The sequence below is a fragment of the Ostrea edulis genome, chromosome 5, assembly GCF_947568905.1.
Source record: "Ostrea edulis chromosome 5, xbOstEdul1.1, whole genome shotgun sequence".
Lineage (NCBI taxonomy): Eukaryota > Metazoa > Mollusca > Bivalvia > Ostreida > Ostreidae > Ostrea > Ostrea edulis.
The window spans coordinates 83099664-83124173 of NC_079168.1; the positions used below are offsets into that span (position 1 = coordinate 83099664).

The window sequence follows — 24510 nt, forward strand, 5'->3', positions numbered from 1 at the left end:
CGGGGATCAGATGAACCATTTTAATCAAAGTTTTATGCTGTCTTGGGGATGTGTAATTCTCCACAATTGTAATTTCTGATGAAGACCACTATATCCATTACATTACTGATGTCTGCCGTTATATAGTATTAAGAATTATTCAGATGACAGATAAACTGTAACATTTATATATATATATATATTGATATATCGTAGGTGTTGATAAGATTATTTGTGTGGGGTTGTTCGTTTGATGTCACAAAATGAATTATTTTCCACAATATTTGTAAAATACAACCAAAAAGTTCAAAATAGTTACATTTTGCTTTAGAGACATTCTCATAATCAATTTACTCATCAGTAATTTACCGTAAGCTGTTTCTGAAAACACCTTCACATTTCATCATGAAATGCCATACTTATCCTGAAAATTGTTACAAATATGAATTTACCAAAATTTTCAATAATAAGGTAGATAATTTGTTCCTGCTACCCTTGCTCAATACACCGAATCGACCTATCTAAGGCATGTGTGTAATAAAAATTGGATCTGAAGACCAAAAAAATCTTTAGAAATGAGCAGGCTCAATATACACTTCATTATTTAGCTATTTTACATGAATAAATGAGACCATTAATATGTTACATACAAATTATTTAAAACAAATGAAGCATCAAACTATGTAATTACTTTCAATCAATTTTACTGGGCTTGCTAAAAAATAGCTGACACAAAAACTAACATGTCAGATGATAAACAGTAAACTAATTCTGAATGTGCAATGCTTAAAGTTGGATTGGCAAAGTGGTAATTTTATTTACAGCACCAATGCTTTCTGAGACATCTGTTAGATTATACTGGAATGACTTGCGCATGCAACAATACCCATGCCCTATTGACCTCATAATAACACTAGATACAGGTGGGAAAGTTTCGCCCTATCTGCCGAATCAACCAAGCTAAAGATATTTCTCAGAAAATGACAATAAATAAGCCTTTTGTCCTATACTCCACACCGACTCTATTTCCGAAAATTACGGTACAATTTTCCTGGTGTCACAACAAAACGATAGCATCTTGCTGGAAGGTCATACATACTCTTGTGTTACAAATGCAATTCTTTAGCTCTATTCTAAAATGATATTTAGAGCACTGAAAACAGTTGCTGTCTCATTAACTCTTTTTAAAACAGAGAGGTTTTCTTAAAACTTTAATGCCCTAAAAAAAACTGATGAAAGGCTTTAAATAATATATAATAATAGGTGTATTAACATTAAAACATTAAAAGATATGACTAATTTGAACCCATCCTCGAGTCAAAACCCTGGGTTGTGAAATTCACCATTTTTTGTACATCCTTTTCTGCTATTCCTAAGTAATAAGGTTTAAAGTGGTGGTAATAAGATATAAAGTGGTGGTAATAAGGGTATAAAGTGGTGGTAATAAGGTATAATGTGGTGGTAATAAGGTATAAAGTGGTGGTAATAAGGTATAAAGTGGTGGTAATAAAGTATAAAGTGGTGGTAATAAGGTATAAATAAGGGTATAAAGTGGTGGTAATAAGGTATAATGTGGTGGTAATAAAGGTATAAAGTGGTGGTAATAAAGGTATAAAGTGGTGGTAATAAGGTATAAAGTGGTGGTTATAAGGTATAAAGTGGGATGAGAACATGATCCAGTTGTACAGAAACTTAAGTCCTCACCATATCAGTTTTTGTAAATGTTGGAATTGTTACTTCTAGAGATCACATGTGTTTAAATGGGACGGAAATCCACGGTCAAGATGGAGAAAATTAGAGGAAGACAATATCCGAATAGAATTACCAACAGACACACTGATAGAAGTGGAGATTGTCCAGGAGATGAAGGGAGAGGTGAGAGTTATTGTTTTAGTATAGAACTACAACAGACACACAGATACAGGAGAGGACAGTGGCTCTCTTGTTGTATTTGATTTTATATAGTAAATTCTGTGAGTATGCTAAACTCTTTGATTCATGATAAAGTATTCACTGAGTTTTGTGATTGTATAGGGAACTGGACAAAGAAGAATGATGACCCTTCATGCCCTCGACGCCATGTTTCTCTATGGCAAAGACATCAGGAATTATCCTTTCAGAGACAGGTAAGCCTATATTTCATCACATTGTATATTCATGGGTTCTTTTTCTGAAGGTAGAAAATTTTGTGAACATTAAAGGAAATCAATAAAGATGTTTATATTTTATTATGATTTTCTTCAGTAAATTTTTTAAGTCATTGAACAATGATTTTTCATATGGCATAAATATGCCAACAAATTAGTCAGTCAGTATGTTCAATGGAATGGCCATGGCTGTTATATATTGTTGTCTTACGTGTTCGGAATGTTAAAAAATGTATTGAAAATTACAAAACGAGTTTAAAAAGTTTAAAAAGATCACACATAAATAGAATTGACTGAGGAACATGAAATTTATTTTGTTGATGTAAATGCCAACAAATTGAAAAATAGGTACATGTATTAGGGTTTTGTGAAGATTTGTCTACTCTCGAATGGGCAGGTAATGATACAATGATTCAAATTTCTTCAAACACTAAACCTTTAAACATTGAATAACATAGGAAGCAGTTCATCACAGAGCAAACCCACCCTCCTGTGGGATTGTTGTATTTTATTATCGTGGATCATGCTAAATACAGACTATGTTTCATGCTCTTAAAGATTTTGTGATTAGAATTGCATTCTTTTGGAATATTAATGTTTCGCATTAATAAAGAGAAGTAAGTTTGAATCTCTTGGAGTGAAGGGTTCTGTTGACGAATACATTTTACAGTTTCGTGGTTCACAATCAAACTCAACAAACTATGTCAGCTATCACTTAAATACATGTACGTTGTAATCCAGTCTGATTCTATTGTTCTCTGTGTGTAGACTGTAGGATTGAGAATTCAGTCTGATTCTATTGTTCTATGTTTAGACTGTAGGATTGAGAATTCAGTCTGGTTCTATTGTTCTCTGTGTGTAGACTGTAGGATTGAGAATTCAGTCTGATTCTATTGTTCTCTGTGTGTAGACTGTAGGATTGAGAATTCAGTCTGATTCTATTGTTCTGTGTGTGGACTGTAGGATTGAGAATTCAGTCTGATTCTATTGTTCTGTGTGTAGACTGTAGGATTGAGAATTCAGTCTGATTCTATTGTTCTCTGTGTGTGGACTGTAGGATTGAGAATTCAGTCTGATTCTATTGTTCTGTGTGTAGACTGTAGGATTGAGAATTCAGTCTGATTCTATTGTTCTCTGTGTGTAGAGTAGGATTGAGAATTCAGTCTGATTCTGTTGTTCTGTGTGTGGACTGTAGGATTGAGAATTCAGTCTGATTCTATTGTTGTGTGTGTAGACTGTAGGATTGAGAATTCAGTCTGATTCTATTGTTCTCTGTGTGTGGACTGTAGGATTGAGAATTCAGTCTGATTCCATTGTTCTCAGTGTGTAGAGTAGGATTGAGAATTCAGTCTGATTCTATTGTTCTCTGTGTGTAGACTGTAGGATTGAGAATTCAGTCTGATTCTATTGTTCTGTGTGTAGACTGTAGGATTGAGAATTCAGTCTGATTCTATTGTTCTGTGTGTAGACTGTAGGATTGAGAATTCAGTCTGATTCTATTGTTCTGTGTGTAGACTGTAGGATTGAGAATTCAGTCTGATTCCATTGTTCTGTGTGTAGACTGTAGGATTGAGAATTCAGTCTGATTCTATTGTTCTGTGTGTGTGGACTGTAGGATTGAGAATTCAGTCTGATTCCATTGTTTTGTATGTAGACTGTAGGATTGAGAATTCAGTCTGATTCTATTGTTCTGTGTGTAGACTGTAGGATTGAGAATTCAATCTGATTCCATTGTTCTGTGTGTAGGATTGAGAATTCAGTCTGATTCTATTGTTCTCTGTGTGTAGACTGTAGGATTGAGAATTCAGTCTGATTCTATTGTTCTGTGTGTGTGGACTGTAGGATTGAGAATTCAGTCTGATTCCATTGTTCTCTGTGTGTGGACTGTAGGATTGAGAATTCAGTCTGGTTCTATTGTTTTGTATGTAGACTGTAGGATTGAGAATTCAGTCTGATTCTATTGTTCTGTGTGTAGACTGTAGGATTGAGAATTCAGTCTGATTCTATTGTTCTCTGTATAGACTGTAGGATTGAGAATTCAGTCTGATTCTATTGTTCTGTGTGTAGACTGTAGGATTGAGAATTCAGTCTGATTCTATTGTTCTCTGTGTGTGGACTGTAAGATTGAGAATTCAGTCTGATTCCATTGTTCTGTGTGTAGACTGTAGGATTGAGAATTCAGTCTGATTCCATTGTGCTCAGTGTGTAGAGTAGGATTGAGAATTCAGTCTGATTCTATTGTTCTGTGTGTAGACTGTAGGATTGAGAATTCAGTCTGATTCTATTGTTCTGTGTGTAGACTGTAGGATTGAGAATTCAGTCTGGTTCTATTGTTCTGTGTGTAGACTGTAGGATTGAGAATTCAGTCTGATTCTATTGTTCTGTGTGTGTAGACTGTAGGATTGAGAATTCAGTCTGGTTGTATTGTTCTGTGTGTAGACTGTAGGATTGAGAATTCAGTCTGATTCTATTGTTCTCTGTGTAGACTGTAGGATTGAGAATTCAGTCTGATTCTATTGTTCTGTGTGTAGACTGTAGGATTGAGAATTCAGTCTGATTCTATTGTTCTCTGTGTGTGGACTGTAGGATTGAGAATTCAGTTTGATTCTATTGTTCTGTGTGTAGACTGTAGGATTGAGAATTCAGTCTGATTCTATTGTTCTCTGTGTGTGTGGACTGTAGGATTGAGAATTCAGTCTGATTCTATTGTTCTGTGTGTAGACTGTAGGATTGAGAATTCAGTCTGATTCTATTGTTCTGTGTGTGTGGACTGTAGGATTGAGAATTCAGTCTGATTCTATTGTTCTGTGTGTAGACTGTAGGATTGAGAATTCAGTCTGATTCTATTGTTCTGTGTGTGTAGAGTATAGGATTGAGAATTCAGTCTGATTCTATTGTTCTCTGTGTAGACTGTAGGATTGAGAATTCAGTCTGATTCTATTGTTCTCTGTGTGTAGACTGTAGGATTGAGAATTCAGTCTGATTCTATTGTTCTGTGTGTAGACTGTAGGATTGAGAATTCAGTCTGATTCTATTGTTCTGTGTGTGTAGAGTATAGGATTGAGAATTCAGTCTGATTCTATTGTTCTCTGTGTAGACTGTAGGATTGAGAATTCAGTCTGATTCTATTGTTCTGTGTGTGTAGAATAGGATTGAGAATTCAGTCTGATTCTATTGTTCTATGTATAGACTGTAGGATTGAGAATTCAGTCTGGTTCTATTGTTCTCTGTGTGTAGACTGTAGGATTGAGAATTCAGTCTGATTCTATTGTTCTCTGTGTGTAGAGTAGGATTGAGAATTCAGTCTGATTCTATTGTTCTGTGTGTAGACTGTAGGATTGAGAATTCAGTCTGGTTGTATTGTTCTCTGTGTGTGGACTGTAGGATTGAGAATTCAGTCTGATTCTATTGTTCTGTGTGTAGACTGTAGGATTGAGAATTCAGTCTGATTCTATTGTTCTGTGTGTGTAGACTGTAGGATTGAGAATTCAGTCTGATTCCATTGTTCTGTGTGTAGACTGTAGGATTGAGAATTCAGTCTGATTCTATTGTTCTGTGTGTAGACTGTAGGATTGAGAATTCAGTCTGTTTGTATTGTTCTGTGTGTAGACTGTAGGATTGAGAATTCAGTCTGATTCCATTGTTCTGTGTGTGGACTGTAGGATTGAGAATTCAGTCTGATTCTATTGTTCTGTGTGTAGACTGTAGGATTGAGAATTCAATCTGATTCTATTGTTCTATGTTTAGACTGTAGGATTGAGAATTCAGTCTGATTCTATTGTTCTCTGTGTATAGACTGTAGGATTGAGAATTCAGTCTGATTCTATTGTTCTCTGTGTGTGGACTGTAGGATTGAGAATTCAGTCTGATTCTATTGTTCTGTGTGTAGACTGTAGGATTGAGAATTCAGTCTGATTCTATTGTTCTCTGTGTGTAGACTGTAGGATTGAGAATTCAGTCTGATTCTATTGTTCTGTGTGTAGGATTGAGAATTCAGTCTGATTCCATTGTTCTCTGTGTGTAGACTGTAGGATTGAGAATTCAGTCTGATTCCATACTCCTATCAACACTTTTTTACGTGATGCAAGCGGCCTTGTCGGGTCACGGGGTCAATCGGCAATAAATCGGATGTTTACAAACGGTATATGAAATGACGCGCGTCAAAGTAAACTGTGTTTTTATGCTTTTTATATTGATTTAGACGCTTCATATTTGTGATTTATTTGTTACTTGATTTATAATGGATCCTGGTGACCGTACCATTTCTCTAGAAACATTTAATTCGTGGAAATTAACAGCTCTGAAGGAATTTTTAAGCAGACGAGGACTATCCACCGATGGATCCAAGAATGAGTTAGCCGCCTTATGCTTTGCTTCAAGTGTTATGAAATTGCCTTTGAAAGTGTCAGACTGTGAGTATGTTGACCAACTTCAGAAAGAGTACAAAGATTTGCTTTGTATAGAAGATATTATTTTACCTGATCCCTTGAAACTCGGAGGTGGATGGCAGAACGAGAAGTGCGGGATGTCTCAGTGGCCCCCCTTATTTTTATCGGACATTGTGAACTTTCTTATAGATAAAGGCACCAGCAACACCGTGAAAACATATATGAATGATTACAAAATTGGGAAGGCATTCGAATATTGTGAATCGAACTTTATAAAAGAAATATTTTACCATCCAATTTCCTCATCGTCTGCATTATGCTTCCTGAGAGCCAAGTGTACCCCTAGTCAAAGACTCAAAGAAGAGAGCCATACCCTTTGGGTAGCCATATCTAAGGAATCTGGTTGTGTGAAGGTGGCCTTTTGCTCCTGTACTGCAGGGTAACTTACTTAATAAATTAGTAAATTTTACCAATTACTATTTACACTTTAATCATAGGCCTCTGAATTTCTATCAGTAAGCCGTTATATGATTGATCAGTGATATATATACCCCCTCTATATATTTAGAGGCCTGTGCTTTGATGTACCTATCTACTACTACATGAACCCCAATGATATAGTTATTATGGGTAAAATGTTTTTTTTATGTAGACTTTTATATTTTCAGAATGGGTCAGACATGCAATCATGTAGCAGCCCTAATGTTTAGGGTAGAGTCAGCAAATAAACTGGGCCTGACTTCATGTACATCTTTACCATGCCAGTGGAAGGTACCATCAGCAACAACAGAAATTGTGCCTGTCAAAATAAAGGACTTAAGTGTTCGAAAGTCTCGTCATGGACTAGGTATTACTAAATGTATTGAATTGACATATGTACATATTATAGGCCTAGTAATCTAGGTCACAGATTTAATATTTCTATTTTTTAGACAGGTCATGAGTATAAAACATTTACAATAAGGACCTAGATTTGGCTAAAACATTGCTCTAAAACAATTATACATTTTGATATAATTTTATATCATTAATATGTTTTGTAGAAAAAACAAGACCATTAGTTTCAAAGCAGAAACACCAGTATAAACCACAGGAGTCTGTTCACCTGGACAGGGACTCATTTATTGATGAGCTGAGAAAAGCTGTGCGAAATGCATGTTTATTGAAAGGTATTTTAAACAGTTCTGTTAATGCCCACTGATCACAGTCTGTTTTCAATGTAAAATACATGAAATGGCTAATGGAAGACCTTTTAAACTACTATAAAGTTTTATTGTATAGTGAAACAATTTGTAAAATGTAAAGTCCTTTTATCTAACAGGAACGGATCTACCGGTATGTGAAGAAGTTCTTCAAGAACTGCCACACGATGTTGGAGGAGACAATTCCATGGAGGCTGTTGAACACTACATCATCAGCAACATGGTTAAAAATGTCCATACAGTTGATGATTTTATTGACCATCAACCAACTCTAACACCAAATGAAGTGGACCATATTCAGAAAGAGACTGTAGGACAGAGTGAAAATAAATCATGGCATGCTCTAAGAAAAGACAGGATTACTGCATCCAATATGTATGCAGTTCATACACGTATGAATTCATTCAAGAAAAATCCTGAGGTGGACCTCAGTGCCATTGTATCTATGGTAATGGGTGGAAAGACTATTAATTCTAATATTAAAGCTCTGAAGTTTGGTAGAGAGTCAGAGCCACTTGCAAAGTCCATCTATTGTAAAATGTACCTAGAAAGTCATGTCGATGCAAAATTTAAAGATTGTGGAATTTTTCTAGATCAAAACGTCTCTTTCTTAGCTGCCAGTCCCGACATGCTGGTGTCTTGTGAATGTTGTGGAGATGGCTTGTTAGAGGTAAAATCATCAATGCAACCAAAATGTAGTTTATGCTCCGCATTTTGTACATGTAACTTGCCCGATTATTTATTTACGTCTGATAATGAAGCTTTGGAGATTAAAAAAAATCATAGATATTTCTGTCAAATACAAGGACAGATGGCCATTTGTAAGCGAATGTGGTGCGATTTTTTTGTTTATTCCTGTAATGGTACTTTCTCAAAAAGAATCAATTTCCAGGAAGATTATTATTCGAATGTTCAATCAAATTTGATTTATTTCTTCAAAACATTTATTGCACCTAAATGTATTGAGGAAGAAATGTGTGCTTCAGCATGTATTGTGTGCCCAGACAAAGTGTCTGAAGAATCTGAATGTGAACCAATGGAAGTAGAAGATGGTGAAGGTGATGTTTATTTTTGTTTGATTTGCAAAAACCAGATTCAGGAGCAAGAGAATGTCAAATCTTTTGGACAGCGTAGTATTTGTTGCGATATGTGTGACAATTGGTTTCATTTCAAATGTATAGGCATGTCAAAGTCAGTTTTGAGTTGCACTTCCACTTGGTTATGTCAAACTTGTTCAAGTATGTCTTGAGGTGTCTGATCCAATATAGAACATAAACTAATTCCGAGTTATTAAATAATCATTAGATATTTTAAAAATTAATTTGAAGTATTGTAGAACTATTACAGAGTAGAAATGGATTGATTCACAAAAATTTCAAAATTGTACCAGGTATTTACCCAAGTAGTAATTGAAGATTACTCTGAGGCCTGTAGAGATACACTGATTTTTTACGTATTTAAAAAATTAATATGAAATGTCATAGTAAAAGAAGGTGCATTTTCTATTGTGAGTAATATTTGATTTAAATTAGAAGTTTTGCCAGTTCCAATTTTTTGAAATTGAATTGTGAGTACACACAAAGGTAGAAACTTCATAGTTTAAATGAAGTTTTAAGTGAGGACTTGTAGTTATAAATGAGAATAGAATATTGAGTAATAATACAGTACACATCTGTTGAGAATTCAAATTCATTGTGTCTTGGCTATTATGGATGGAATACCTATTAACCCTGTAGAAGTGGAATTGTTGTGTATATCACATCAATTGATATGTCAGAAGATATAATTTATGCTCTGTTACTATTATGTTATTTTGCTGTAAATATGAATATTGAATTTTCTTTTCTTTCAACAACTTAATTGTTTGAAATAAAAATACAACATGTCTTGGTTGAATGGTTTGTTTAATATACATGTATAATGCTTACAATACTAACAATGTTTTAGTGTTAATGTAAACATTCAGCTATGACATAATCAACTCCTAAAGAGTCATATCATATATACTAATATGCAGCAAGATATTGAAATTGAAACATTGACAATCTGGTCACAGTAGTCAATATTAGTATCTTGGTAGTGGTGGGTACAAATTGCAAATACCAGCAATGACCTTAACTATATCATCTAAGTGATGTAAAAGTGTTATTGGTATTTCATTCTTGATGATATGAAATTGTTTCAAACGGCGAATTGCCTGCTCTACATATATTCACCTGTTTGCAATAGACTTTGTCTTTGAAACATCAGAGGCATAAATCTGAGAAACTCCGCGTCTACCTGGAGGTACCAAGAGTTCTGCCCTTAACAAGGTGAGCTCTTCTCGTATTGGGAAACCCCTATCTGCCATAACTTTATCGTAAGGCTCTATTACAGACCCTGAAACGTGCTACTACACCAGTTGCACGGTACGGTTCGGTACGGTTCGTTTTCTGAACGGTACGGTTCGTTTCTTGAACGGTACGGTTCGTTTCTTGCACGGTACGGTACGCTTCTTGAACGGTACGGTTTGCTTCTTGCACGGTACGGTTTGCTAAAAATAGCTGCATGCTTTGTGAACGGTTTGCACGTTTTATTAATGAGGTGGGCGTGGCCTGAACGCTTTGACTTCGTATAAATTGTACGTTTCGATAGTTTGTTTTCACTCGATCGGTCTTATTCGGCTCTTTGATTATCGGCTGCAGGATTTGTGGTTGTGTTAGAATGTGCACATGGGGAAATGAGACGTTATTTTTGATTGCTTCGATGGAATAATTCCACATTGATAACGTACATAAAAGTTTTTAGAATTTGCTTAAGTCTAAGTCTTAATGGTTGTTATTACGTTTCAATTTGTTTTTCATTTCTCATCAGACATTTATTAATTTACGATTTTAAAAAAGTTGTTACGTGAACTGCTCCCCGACATGGGCGTGCGTAAGTGTAAAAACAAAGCGTATTAAGTTTCCAGATATAAATTGCAGTGCCTAAATTGGAAAAGTTTTTAAGAAGAAGTGAATTTTGTTTTGAATACACTAAAGTCGCAAATGACACAATGATTATTTTCTGCACTTCACATTTATTGTGATTTATCATCGGCATTATGAAAGATCCAGGATATCTGCACGTGAAGTTTGTACGTCCTTTTTTGTCAGCATTCAGTCATTCATAATTAATAATGTTAGATATCTGTTGCATTTGTCTTTGAATCAAATAAAATGATGATAATACATATAATATATATTCCTATCCTTTATCATGCGAAGTCCGATTTTCATTTCTCTGACTTCATTTTTGATCACTGAAAATTGAATTTAAAAAAATTAACAGAAAAGTAAGGCAAGTGTATAGTTTGCAATAAAAATGATTCATATACCTTTTCTATATATTGTTGAAATACTTGAAAATGCTGAAATGAATAATTTTTTGCGGCCGATTTGATGCTTTGCATCAATTTAACTTGTTTACATTCTTTTACACATGTATGTATCTATTTATTTCTCTGTCGATGAAATTAAAAATTGTTTATTAGTGTATATAATAAATCCGCCAATCTACATCTATCTATATGGGTCGTTATCAATGTAGAAGAGAAAAAGATATGTCAAAATTATTGCTAATAAAGTAATGAAAATATTACAGTGTAGAACGTGACAATTTTTCTAATCGGTCTAGAAATTTCTCATATGATTCAGACACTGTACGTAGGAAAGTACATATTGAATACATTAACGCTAAAAATATCAATTTCATCTTCTTACGGCAAGCCCTGTGCCATACGTGTAGTAGCATTATCAGGGACGTCGACGTCCCTGATTATATGAAGAAATTAAATAGGCTACTTGTAAGTACTATTACAGTATTGTAGTTAACTTCACCCTTGAATTTAAAAGAATTGATTGAAACAGAAATTCCGTTAAAACAACGAAATGCCCCTTGGTTCACTCTTTAAAAGTCTGCAAGTGAAATATACATCCACAGTACACAGGACTGGCTGCAGAAGCATGCATGCAAAATCTGTGCAGTGATCTGACGTCTATTTCTGTTAACAGTTCACAGTATAAAACGAATTTTTATGCATAATTCAGTCAAAACTTGGGTACTTGTTGATAACATACATACACATATATGCACTGAAACAATGTGACATTTACGGACAGTAATTTAAAAAAAAAAAAGAATATCAAAGATGTTTTAAGCATCTCGGTGATTTTCACAGTTGATAACCCAGCTTCGTGATGTTTGAGGATAATGCTTCGAATAGCCAGCGATAGTCTACGACCTCCTTTCCCATCGGGCGCCATTGTGAAAATAATATACTGTGGCTGAAAAAGTGGGTCACGTGACATAAATTGCACGGTACGGTACGCTTTCGGGGGCGGGGTTTGCATAATATTATCCTGCACGCTTTCTGAACGGTACGGTTCGTTTCTTGAACGGTACGGTTCGTTTCTTGCACGGTACGGTACGCTTCTTGAACGGTACGGTTCGTTTTTTGCACGGTACGGTACGTTTCTTGAACGGTACGGTTCGTTTCTTGCACGGAACGGTTCGGTTCGTTTTTAAGGTGTAGTAGCACGTTTCAGGGTCTGTATATTGAGAAAACCTGAGTTCAATGTTACAAACTTATCACTGGCACGACCAGTCCAAGCCTCTGAAACAAAATTGATCATGCCAGCAGGAGTTATACTTACTAAAATTTTTGCAGTATGGTGGTGTTTGTAGTCACTCCAAGTTTGTGCAGCTACCTGCAAATTATTTGGTGTCTCAATAAAGATTTCTGTGCAGTCAATGATATACCGCACACCTCTATACACATTGTTTCGGAAGGATGGGGGTAAATTTGATAAAACCACTTCTCTTGGTGGATTAAATACTAAAGTGCCAAGTACTGAACTCAAGAGTCTTATCCAAGTAGTGAATACACTAGATACATGTGTAGCTGAAACACCAAACCTATCAGCAATATCTTCATTCAAAAGCCCTAATCTTAATTTCATAAGACATAACATCATCTCCTCCTTTGGACTTAGTGTTCTTAAATTGCATGAAAACTTGTTTTTTTGTTTCAAAGGATTGCATAATCTTTTGGGACCCTTCCAGTAACGTACTTTATGAATATGGGGCAGAATTGCTTGAAATACTGTATTGAATGAAGCTTGATTGGGCAGACCTGTGTAATATTTTACTTTAGCATCAGACTTCATTACTGTACTAGTACATACTGAAATTTTTTTAATTGGTACCAAAGACTTTTCTTTTGACTTTGTTTCAAGTTTGATTTCAAGTTCCTTTATTTTCTCTTCTAAATGGGCAACTTTTTCCAGATAGTCATTTGAGAATGCATGCCAACTTTGCTCATCTTCACAAATTAAGTCTGAACTGGGTTGCTGAGTCAAACATTGTTGCGATTCTGCTGCCAAATGAAGTTTTTTTCTTTTGTTGGTGTGGGGAACGTCGGATCTTTCCATTGGTGGAGGCCTAGATGTGATAGGTTTGTGGGGTGTGTAACCTAAGTTTAGCGTAGGGTAGGGGTTTGAGGTAGTTGGTTTACCATCTTCAAAATGCTATGAGCATACCCTTGAATCTTCTTTAGGTCTCCAGTTTTGTGACCCATTCTTTCTGTTCACAATGCTTGTCCATTTCTGCCGTGCATAATTATCTTTTAACTCAGTTGGAAAAGGATAGAGGTGAAAAGGTGGTTCACAAATGCAAGAACCTAATCCATAATTAATGTGGTGAATTTCACATATCTGTTTTTTCCATTTTGAAATTTTGGTTGCATTATTTGTGCAGAAGTTAAAAGCACAACATCTGGTGGACATCGTCAATATTTGAAATTCAACTTCAGAATTGTAAACGTCATGCAGACTTAAATCAATAAAGTTCAGAATATAAAAGCAACATGAAATCAACGACATTACCCAATAACTCTGTATGTCCTGAAAAAATGTTAAATGGAAGATGTTCTTCATTTTAGATGCAAAATATAATTTTAATAGATGTTCGAGAGCGTAGCAACGACGTATTATTCAGTTTTATTAGTATTTCGGTATAGAAATGTCGCGTTTACATATTGAAAAACACAATATTTTTGAATGGAATAAGGCTTGTTAAAGATTAAAAACAAGAATTCTTACGTGATATGTCAATTTGTGATAGATTTTATAGGTTGATGTGCAAGTATTACGCAGCAATTTGGCTTTATTTCGTCGCTCTGCTTTCTCGTCGACGATTTGTTTACATCGCTAATGTCCGAGTGACCTTTGACCGGGGCTGCTTATATCGCGTTTTCCGTAAGTGTTGATAGGAGTATTGTTCTGTGTGTAGACTGTAGGATTGAGAATTCAGTCTGATTCCATTGTTCTGTGTGTAGACTGTAGGGTTGAGAATTCAGTCTGATTCTATTGTTCTGTGTGTAGACTGTAGGATTGAGAATTCAGTCTGATTCCATTGTTCTGTGTGTGGACTGTAGGATTGAGAATTCAGTCTGGTTCTATTGTTCTCTGTGTATAGACTGTAGGATTGAGAATTCAGTCTGGTTCTATTGTTCTCTGTGTATAGACTGTAGGATTGAGAATTCAGTCTGGTTCTATTGTTCTCTGTGTGTGGAGTAGGATTGAGAATTCAGTCTGATTCCATTGTTCTCTGTGTATAGACTGTAGGATTGAGAATTCAGTCTGATTCTATTGTTCTGTGTATAGACTGTAGGATTGAGAATTCAGTCTGATTCTATTGTTCTCTGTGTGTGGACTGTAGGATTGAGAATTCAGTCTGGTTCTATTGTTCTCTGTGTGTAGACTGTAGGATTGAGAATTCAGTCTGATTCTGTTGTTCTGTGTGTGGACTGTAGGATTGAGAATTCAGTCTGATTCTGTTGTTCTCTGTGTGTAGACTGTAGGATTGAGAATTCAGTCTGATTCTATTGTTCTGTGTGTAGGATTGAGAATTCAGTCTGATTCTATTGTTCTGTGTGTGGACTGTAGGATTGAGAATTCAGTCTGATTCTATTGTTCTCTGTGTGTAGACTGTAGGATTGAGAATTCAGTCTGATTCTATTGTTCTCTGTGTGTAGAGTAGGATTGAGAATTCAGTCTGATTCTATTGTTCTCTGTGTGTAGAGTAGGATTGAGAATTCAGTCTGATTCTGTTGTTCTCTGTGTGTAGACTGTAGGATTGAGAATTCAGTCTGATTCTATTGTTCTCTGTGTGTAGACTGTAGGATTGAGAATTCAGTCTGATTCTGTTGTTCTCTGTGTGTAGACTGTAGGATTGAGAATTCAGTCTGATTCTATTGTTCTCTGTGTGTAGACTGTAGGGTTGAGAATTCAGTCTGATTCTATTGTTCTGTGTGTAGACTGTAGGATTGAGAATTCAGTCTGGTTCTATTGTTCTCTGTGTGTAGACTGTAGGATTGAGAATTCAGTCTGATTCTATTGTTCTGTGTGTAGACTGTAGGATTGAGAATTCAGTCTGATTCTATTGTTCTCTGTGTAGACTGTAGGATTGAGAATTCAGTCTGATTCTATTGTTCTCTGTGTGTGGACTGTAGGATTGAGAATTCAGTCTGATTCTATTGTTCTCTGTGTGTAGAGTAGGATTGAGAATTCAGTCTGATTCTATTGTTCTCTGTGTAGACTGTAGGATTGAGAATTCAGTCTGGTTCTATTGTTCTGTGTGTAGACTGTAGGATTGAGAATTCAGTCTGGTTGTATTGTTCTCTGTGTGTAGAGTAGGATTGAGAATTCAGTCTGATTCTATTGTTCTCTGTGTGTAGAGTAGGATTGAGAATTCAGTCTGATTCTATTGTTCTGTGTGTGGACTGTAGGATTGAGAATTCAGTCTGATTCTATTGTTCTCTGTGTAGACTGTAGGATTGAGAATTCAGTCTGATTCTATTGTTCTCTGTGTATAGACTGTAGGATTGAGAATTCAGTCTGATTCTGTTGTTCTCTGTGTGTGGACTGTAGGATTGAGAATTCAGTCTGATTCTATTGTTCTGTGTATAGACTGTAGGATTGAGAATTCAGTCTGATTCTATTGTTCTCTGTGTGTAGACTGTAGGATTGAGAATTCAGTCTGATTCTATTGTTCTCTGTGTGTGGACTGTAGGATTGAGAATTCAGTCTGATTCTATTGTTCTGTGTGTAGACTGTAGGATTGAGAATTCAATCTGATTCCATTGTTCTGTGTGTGGACTGTTTGTAGGATTGAGAAGTTGAGGAAGTTTGTACACAGTATCACCAAATTGACCCGACCCGACCTGACCCAGATCATCATACCTTATATGTACCGACTGGAGGAGGTCCACCAAGTTTTTGACCGGTGAGTGGTGGGTAGAGCATCACAAAATTGACCACTAGATGTTTGACAGGAGTGAGGTTGGTCTGCATGGTTAGTCAGTAGATTTATGTATGAAATTGACCTCCAGATATTTGACCATGAAATGGGTCATTATTATCATTCAGTAGATATGTGTATCACCATGTGTGTGTGTATGATACTATATTCGGTGTATGTATCAAATACTGGATTCTTTTTACAAACTATATATATATGTATATCAAGCACAGAGAAATTCACTATTATTTGGATACCCACATCCACGAGGGGCGGTTAAACTCGTAACCTGCAGAACCGAATCTCCTAGCAGCATGTGAACAGCGCACTAGACCACTCAACCATCTAAGCAAGTCAAAAAACCTGCTTTCGATGACGATGGAATTCTCACCATGCTGTCACACACTACACGGTCATAGAGAATGGAAATGGGATACAGTCATTTTGCCGTAAATTTAAGAGGATCACACAAGATACACACTGCATTTGAAATATTTCATAAAACACAATGATTGCAATGAACTCTTTAATAAGCATAACTGCCCAAATTGGAGAAATATTTTAATATATAACAGAGAAATTCACTATATACATATATATCACTAAACTGACCACCAGGTGGGTCATCATTAGTTGGTAGACTGACCACCAGGTGGGTCATCATTAGTTGATAGACACATGAATCTTCAAACTGACCACCAGGTGGGTCATCATTAGTTGGTAGACTGACCACCAGGTGGGTCGTCATTAGTTGATAGACACATGAATCTTCAAACTGACCACCAGGTGGGTCATCATTAGTTGGTAGACTGACCACCAGGTGGATCATTATTATTTGGTAGACACATGAATCACTAAACTGACCAATTTGGTGTTGATTATCATAGCGTGTCACAAAAGATATTTAATTGGTTTATATTTCTGATAAATTTCGTCACGTTTTCAGTTGGGTTTTTTCTTCCAAAAATTCTAAATGTTTACATGTTGATGTATATCATTGGAGACAGGTTGGAGTTCCGGCGAGTGAAAGGCTCTAGTAATCCCAGGTTGTGTTACAGTCCACCGGACCGGGTCGACGGAAGGGCCTTCCTCCCGTCTGGGCTCTGTATAGTGAAAATTGTTAAAGGTACGTCATTCTTATATCGTAAACCTGCGTGTACATACTTGTAACTATCTTTTTGATTGATTAAAACTTTTCCATCTTTACCTGTCACCTGAAATGCATACTAAACTAAAGAGCCAACAAAAGCAGCTAATAATATGTGATTGAACAAGTTGGAAAATACACAAGTTTTTGAGCTAATTGTATTTTTTTTTTTTGGTTAAAAACTTTTTATTTCATTCTCTATGTTTTCAATTACTAATGTTCCATCAGTAATTAACCTATTCTGTTTTATTGTATTTTATTTCTTGATAAAACACTGACCTTTCAACTGTAATGTTGTATATGTACTTTAATGATATTTTGTTTTCCCTCTTGCAGATCCTTGGACTATGGCCTTAAGTAAATCAGCCAATCAAAAATACTTTTACAACACCCACACAAAAGAATCAACATTCAATTGTCCTCCAACGAGTGTTGCTCACTGCAGGTCAGTCATAAATTAGCTAAATGTATATTAGTGTTAGACTCAGATTAGCTAAATGTACACTAGTATTAGACTCAGATTAGCTAAATGTACACTAGTGTTAGAGTCGGATTAGCTAAATGTACACTAGTGTTAGACTTGGATTAGCTAAATGTACACTAGTGTTAGACTTGGATTAGCTAAATGTACACTAGTGTTAGAGTCGGATTAGCTAAATGTACACTAGTGTTAGACTTGGATTAGCTAAATGTACACTAGTGTTAGACTTGGATTAGCTAAATGTACATTAGTGTTAGACTCAGATTAGCTAAATGTACACTAGTGTTAGACTTGGATTAGCTAAATGTACACTAGTGTTAGACTCAGATTAGCTAAATGTACACTAGTGTTAGACTTGGATTAGCTAAATGTACACTAGTGTTAGACTTGGATTAGCTAAATGTACATTAGTGTTAGACTTGGATTAGCTAAATGTACACTAGTGTTAGACTCAGATTAGCTAAATGTACACTAGTGTTAGAGTCGGATTAGCTAAATGTACATTAGTGTTAGACTTGGATTAGCTAAATGTATACTAGTGTTAGACTCAGATTAGCTAAATGTACACTAGTGTTAGAGTCGGATTAGCTAAATGTACATTAGTGTTAGACTTGGATTAGCTAAATGTATACTAGTGTTAGACTCAGATTAGCTAAATGTACACTAGTGTTAGACTCAGATTAGCTAAATGTACATTAGTGTTAGACTCAGATTAGCTAAATGTACACTAGTGTTAGACTCAGATTAGCTAAATGTACACTAGTGTTAGACTTGGATTAGCTAAATGTACACTAGTGTTAGACTTGGATTAGCTAAATGTACACTAGTGTTAGACTCGTATTAGTCAAATGTTTACACTAATGTTTCTGTTGTTTCAACCAAACTTGGCAAAAAGTATCCCTGGGTGAAAGGCTTTCAAGGTTATTTAAATGAAGGGTCATACCCCTTTCAAAGTTTAGATAAATAGTGCAGATTCCAATTTGTTAAAATCATGACCCCCGGGGATAGGATTGGGTCGCAATAGGGAATCAAAATTTTACATATAAATATAATGGGGAAATCTTTAAAAATTTTCTTTTCAAGAATCACTGGGCCAGAAAAGTTAACATTTACATGGAGTCTTCCTGACACAGTGCAGATTTAATTTTGTTAAAATCATGGCACCCAGGGGTAGGATGGGGCCCATAATAGGGGATCAACATTTTACATATAAATATATAGAGAAAATCTTTAAAAATCTTCTGAAGAACCATTGGGCCAAAGAACTTTACATTTACATGAAAGCTTCCTTACATAGTGCAGATTAAAGTTTGTAAAAATCATGGCCCCTGACGGTAGGTTGGGGCCACAATAGGGATAAAAGTTTTTCATGCGAATATATAAAATCTCTAAATATGGGCCAAGGTGACTCAGGTGAGCGATGTGGCCCATGGGCCTCTTGTTTCCCTTTTACCTTAACTTTAGCAATTTTTCTGCCTGATTAGACAACAAAAGAAACCTGTGTATAAAAGTAGAAAATGTAACAGAATACAAGACTATTTACGATCTTCCATATTTACATACAAAAACTGCATTGTTCTTAATGGACTTAAAAGATGAGTATGTTTACTGGTACTGTAGATAATCTTCTCAACTGTTTTTTTTTTTTTTTTTTTTAGTGATTGCAAGAAATCGAGCTATATCTGGAAGTTTGAAGAGGGAGTAAAGATTCATTCGGATCAGACATTCTCAGCCAACCCCAAAAAGATCTCCAGAGACAATTTCTTAGACTACATTCACATGTTGACCCCCCGGTGACATTGAGTTGACCTTTTTACGACAGTGAGCTTTACATCATTTGACTTGATTTCTCATCGATCTTTATTGTCATCAGCAGTTTTTAGCCATTATGAACAGATCATACAATGTGTATATTGTATTTCCTTACATGCGTGTTACACAAACATAAAATGTTGATTATTTGCCTGTTTTGATTTATATGTACAACCTGTTTATATTGTACTTTTGTTGTAATACAATTATTTTAGTCTTTATGAATTACTTCATATTTAGTATGATTTTACATAGACCACAAGTTGAACATGTTGGGATCAATACCCGTACACTACACATGTACATTATATACCTGAACACTGTACATTATATACCTGAACACTGTACATTATATACCTGTACACTGTACATTATATACCTGAACACTGTACATTATATACCTGAACACTGTACATTATATACCTGAACACTGTACATTATATACCTGAACACTGTACATTATATACCTGTATATTGTACATTATATACCTGAACACTGTACATTATATACCTGAACACTACACATGTACATTATATACCTGAACACTGTACATTATATACCTGTATATTGTACATTATATACCTGAACACTGTACATTATATACCTGAACACTGTACATTATATACCTGTATATTGTACATTATATACCTGAACACTGTACATTATATACCCGAACACTACACATGTACATTATATACCCGAACACTACACATGTGCATTATATACCTGAACACTACATTATATACCCGAACACAGTACATTATATACCTGAACACAGTACATTATATACCTGTACACTGTACATTATATACCTGAACACTGTACATGTACATTATATACCTGAACTGTACATTATATACCTGAACACAGTACATTATATACCTGAACACTGTACATTATATACCTGAACACTGTACATGTACATTATATACCTGAACTGTACATTATATACCTGAACACAGTACATTATATACCTGAACACAGTACATTATATACTTGTACAATGTACATTATATACCTGAACACAGTACATTATATACCTGAACTGTACATTATATACCTGTACACTGTACATTATATACCTAAACACTATACATGTACATTATATACCTACACTACATTATATACCTGTACACTGTACATTATATACCTGAACACTGTACATTATATACCTGTACACTGTACATTATATACCTGAACACTGTACATTATATACCTGAACACTACATTATATACCTGTACACTGTACATTATATACCTGAACACTGTACATTATATACCTGAACACTGTACATTATATACCTGAACACTGTACATGTACATTATATACCTGAACTGTACATTATATACCTGAACACAGTACATTATATACCTGAACACAGTACATTATATACTTGTACAATGTACATTATATACCTGAACACAGTACATTATATACCTGAACTGTACATTATATACCTGTACACTGTACATTATATACCTAAACACTATACATGTACATTATATACCTACACTACATTATATACCTGTACACTGTACATTATATACCTGAACACTGTACATTATATACCTGTACACTGTACATTATATACCTGAACACTGTACATTATATACCTGAACACTACATTATATACCTGTACACTGTACATTATATACCTGAACACTGTACATTATATACCTGAACACTGTACATTATATACCTGAACACTGTACATTTAGATTTGGGAAGTATCTAGCTTTGGGCTTGTCCATTTATCTTTCCATCTCAGACATAGGAAACAACGTTGATATTGCCTAAGTATTTACACTGAACCAATGAAATTGATTACTGCAAATTTGAATTGAGGTTCACTATTTTATGAAGAATGAACAAAACTTTTAGCTGGAATTGTGTACAACTTAATTAAGATGTCAATCTGTGTTAACACCCTCGCCCCCACCAACCCCACCACAATTTTGTGACTCCTTCATTGTAATATATGTGCCGTCCATGTAAAATACATGACAAGAGTAAGAGGTTTGCTTTTTGTGTGTTTTAAAATACAAATCTGCAGCACTTTTAGGCAATAATTCTCACTTCTACAAGAGTTATAGACCTTTGCACTTTACAGATCAGATGTCCATCTCCTGGAAACTTTCCACATCTAAGATTTCTTATCAAGAACCACTGCACCAATTAATGTCAACCAAACTTGGGAGTAAAAGCATATTTATATAACAGGGATGAAATGAAGGATCTAAATGATTGAAGACCTACAAAGCTTCAAAAAGGTCGTCTCGATGAGAAAAAATTGTTTCCCATACTGAGCTTTTAAAATACACTTTAAAACCTATTTTCATCAAACTCTTTAGCTCACCTGAACGGAAAGCTCAAGTGTACTTTTCTGACCATCTCTTCTCTGTCGTTTAATTGTCTGTAAACTTTTCACATTTTCATCTTCTTCTCCAGAACCACTGTGCCAAACAAATTTGACACAAACCATCCTTGGATGAAGGGGATTCAAGTTTGATCAAATGAAGGGCCATGCCCCATTCAAAGGGGAGATAATCAAGAAAAGGCAAAATTAGGGTGGGATCATATAAGAATCTTCTGCAAGCTAGAACCTTTGGAAGCTTCCTGACATAGCTTAGATTCAAGTTTGTTTAAATCATGGTCCCTGGAGGTAGGGTAAGGTTACAAAAAGGGGATCAAATTTTTTACATGCGAATACATGTATCTTCTCAAAAACAACCGGGCCAGAAAAGTTGCAGGTTTGTTCAATTCAGGGGCCCCAGGGATAGGGTGGGGCCACAGTATAGGAGATCAAAATCTTATATGGGAATATACAGGAAATTGATTTAAGCAAATTCTTTTAAAGAGTAGCAGGGCCACACTACAGTCATGGGCATATTTATATTATCCTTGTCTGTCCAAAACTGTAACATTGCTCATAACTTTGGAATGGTGAGTGATAGGGCTCACGTCATATGTATATTCCTTATTTGGTACCAAAGATTTTAACACTGTGACTTTGACTTACTTTAAAGAAAACTTTCTAACCTACTTAAGGTAAGGCTTTAATTCATAATTTTTTTATACATTCCTTATAGAAAGGCTTTACATTTCATAAATGAACTTTGAGTTTGTATATATATATATATATATATTTTGGATCAGCTCTTTGGACGAATAAGGCATGTCCTAATTCGCTCCACTTTTAACATGATTGGCAAGCCCAAAGACCAAAAACATGTAGTCTGCGTTGTAAATACGTTTGTAGATTAGTGTAGTTGTAGTGCTAGAAGTAGTTTTTAGCTCACCTGAGCTAAAAGCTCAAGTGAGCTTTTCTGATCACCCTAGCTGCAATAATGTAGCCCTATCCAATTTTTTTTTTATTCTGACGTTTTCGGGATAGGGCTACAATTCCATAGCATCTCCGTAATGGTGCAAAATAATTTTATGAATAACCGACAATAAACTCTGTGTATTAGTCCCAAATGTTGTTTACACCAAAAGGAGTACCAACTTTGTGCTCGGGCATGTCTAATAAAGGTGTTTTTCATTAAATATAATGTACAACATGCAAAATTCTTCGTCTGCTCCGCCATGCTTGTTATCGCGAGATCTCGTAGGTGGATCTAATGAAAAGCCTAAACATTGACAATCAGCGCGAAAATGTAGTTACTCGAGCCACTTCGACAAAGAAAGGAAAATCATATTGTTGCAGAAAGAATTTACACTCTGCTGTTCGGTTTTTAACTTGATATTAAATTCAAACCTCTTCAATACCGACGAAACAGCTTTCGCCTCCATACTTGTCCATTGATGTAAATACTACCTTATATGGCATATGCAAATGACTTGACAACCGGAAGTTGAAACTTCAGTACATCAAACATGGCGCACAAATATGAATCGAGAAATTGGAATTTATCGAAATTGTTGAAAACGGTAGAATAGAGCCTCACAAAATCTAAAGTTGCAGGTTGTAAATTTATATATTGACTAAGAAACATAGAATATAATTTTATTTACGTAAAGAAAGTCAGGAAATGTTTAGAATGAGCGCAAATGTTGCGGGAGTGAATCACTCCCGCACTTGCACCATTACGGAGATCCTAAGGAGTTGTAGCCCTCTCCCTTAAAAAAAAAAAAAAAAAAAAAAAAAATCAGAGAGGGCTACATTATTGCAGCTATGATCACCCGTATTCCGGCGTCCGTCCATCTGTAAACTTTTAACATTTTTAACTTCTTCTCAAAAACCACTGGGCCAATTTCAACCAAAGTTGGCACAAAGCATCCTTAGGTAAAGGGAATTCTAAATTGTTAAAATAAAGGACTAGGCCACCTTCCAAGGGGAGATAATCAAGAAAAGGTAAAAATAGGGTAGGGTCATTAAAAAATCTTCTCAAGAACCACTGGGCTAGAAAAGATGAAATTTATAGATAAGCTTTATTAGGTAGTGCAGATTCTAAACTGAGATTTATATGAAAGCTTCCTGATATAGTGCAAATTCTAAATTGTTAAAATCATGGCCCCCGGGGGTCAGATGGGGCCACAATAGGGGATCAAAGTTTTACATACAAATATATAGGAAAAATCTTTAAAAATCTTCTTCTCAAGAACCACTGAGCCAGAAAAGCTGAGATTTATATGACAGCTTCCTAATATAGTGCAGATTCTAAATTGTTAAAATCCTGGCCCCCGGGGGTCGGATGGGGCCATATAGAGGATCAAAGTTTTATATACAAATATATAGGAAAAATCTTCTCAAGAACCACTGTGCCAGAAAAGCTGAGATTTATATGAAAGCTTCCTGATATAGTGCAGATTTAAAATTGTTAAAATCCTGGCCCCCGGGGGTCGGATGGGGCCACAATAGGGGATCAAAGTTTTACATACAAATATATAGGAAAAATCTTCTCAAGAACCACTGAGCCAGAAAAGCTGAGATTTATATGAAAGCTTCCTGATATAGTGCAGATTCTAAATTGTTAAAATCCTGGCCCCCGGGGGTCGGATGGGGCCACAATAGGGGATCAAAGTTTTACATA

At 35.4% G+C, this 24510-nt stretch overlaps 2 protein-coding genes and 1 long non-coding RNA gene across 6 annotated transcripts in view; 2 read left to right on the top strand and 1 right to left on the bottom strand.

The window, feature by feature from the left end:
- LOC125652860 (cap-specific mRNA (nucleoside-2'-O-)-methyltransferase 1-like) overlaps positions 1-19696 on the top strand; it is a 31601-nt gene extending 11905 nt beyond the window's left edge. For 2 of the 3 annotated variants that reach the window (XM_056166509.1, XM_056166510.1), the window contains 6 exons: positions 1723-1854; positions 2014-2105; positions 15904-16020; positions 17043-17161; positions 17519-17627; positions 19322-19696. In XM_056166509.1, coding sequence (XP_056022484.1) covers positions 1723-1854; positions 2014-2105; positions 15904-16020; positions 17043-17161; positions 17519-17627; positions 19322-19460 — 708 coding nt within the window. In that variant the 3' untranslated portion in view covers positions 19461-19696. Of the gene's footprint in view, positions 1-1722; positions 1855-2013; positions 2106-15903; positions 16485-17042; positions 17162-17518; positions 17628-19321 lie in introns of those variants that run through there. The other variant, XR_008803329.1, reaches the window with a different exon arrangement.
- On the top strand, positions 6181-9612 carry LOC125673974 (uncharacterized). Its single transcript, XM_048910937.2, has 4 exons — positions 6181-6953; positions 7183-7361; positions 7558-7683; positions 7836-9612. Exons 1-4 carry the CDS (start codon positions 6367-6369, stop codon positions 8963-8965), a joined length of 2022 nt encoding a protein of 673 aa, XP_048766894.2. The 5' UTR covers positions 6181-6366; the 3' UTR covers positions 8966-9612.
- A 248-nt stretch (positions 19697-19944) lies between the features above and the next one.
- Positions 19945-20606, bottom strand: LOC130055099 (uncharacterized). 2 transcript variants are annotated; one of them, XR_008803331.1, is made up of 3 exons: positions 20537-20606; positions 20175-20288; positions 19945-20036 (listed from the first exon to the last, which is right to left on the bottom strand). It is a non-coding gene; the product is annotated as an uncharacterized LOC130055099 (long non-coding RNA). The 2 variants fall into 2 exon arrangements; XR_008803332.1 differs by lacking the exon at positions 20537-20606 and adding an exon at positions 20429-20475 and having other exon boundaries at positions 20175-20316.
- Between the last annotated feature and the right edge of the window lie 3904 nt (positions 20607-24510).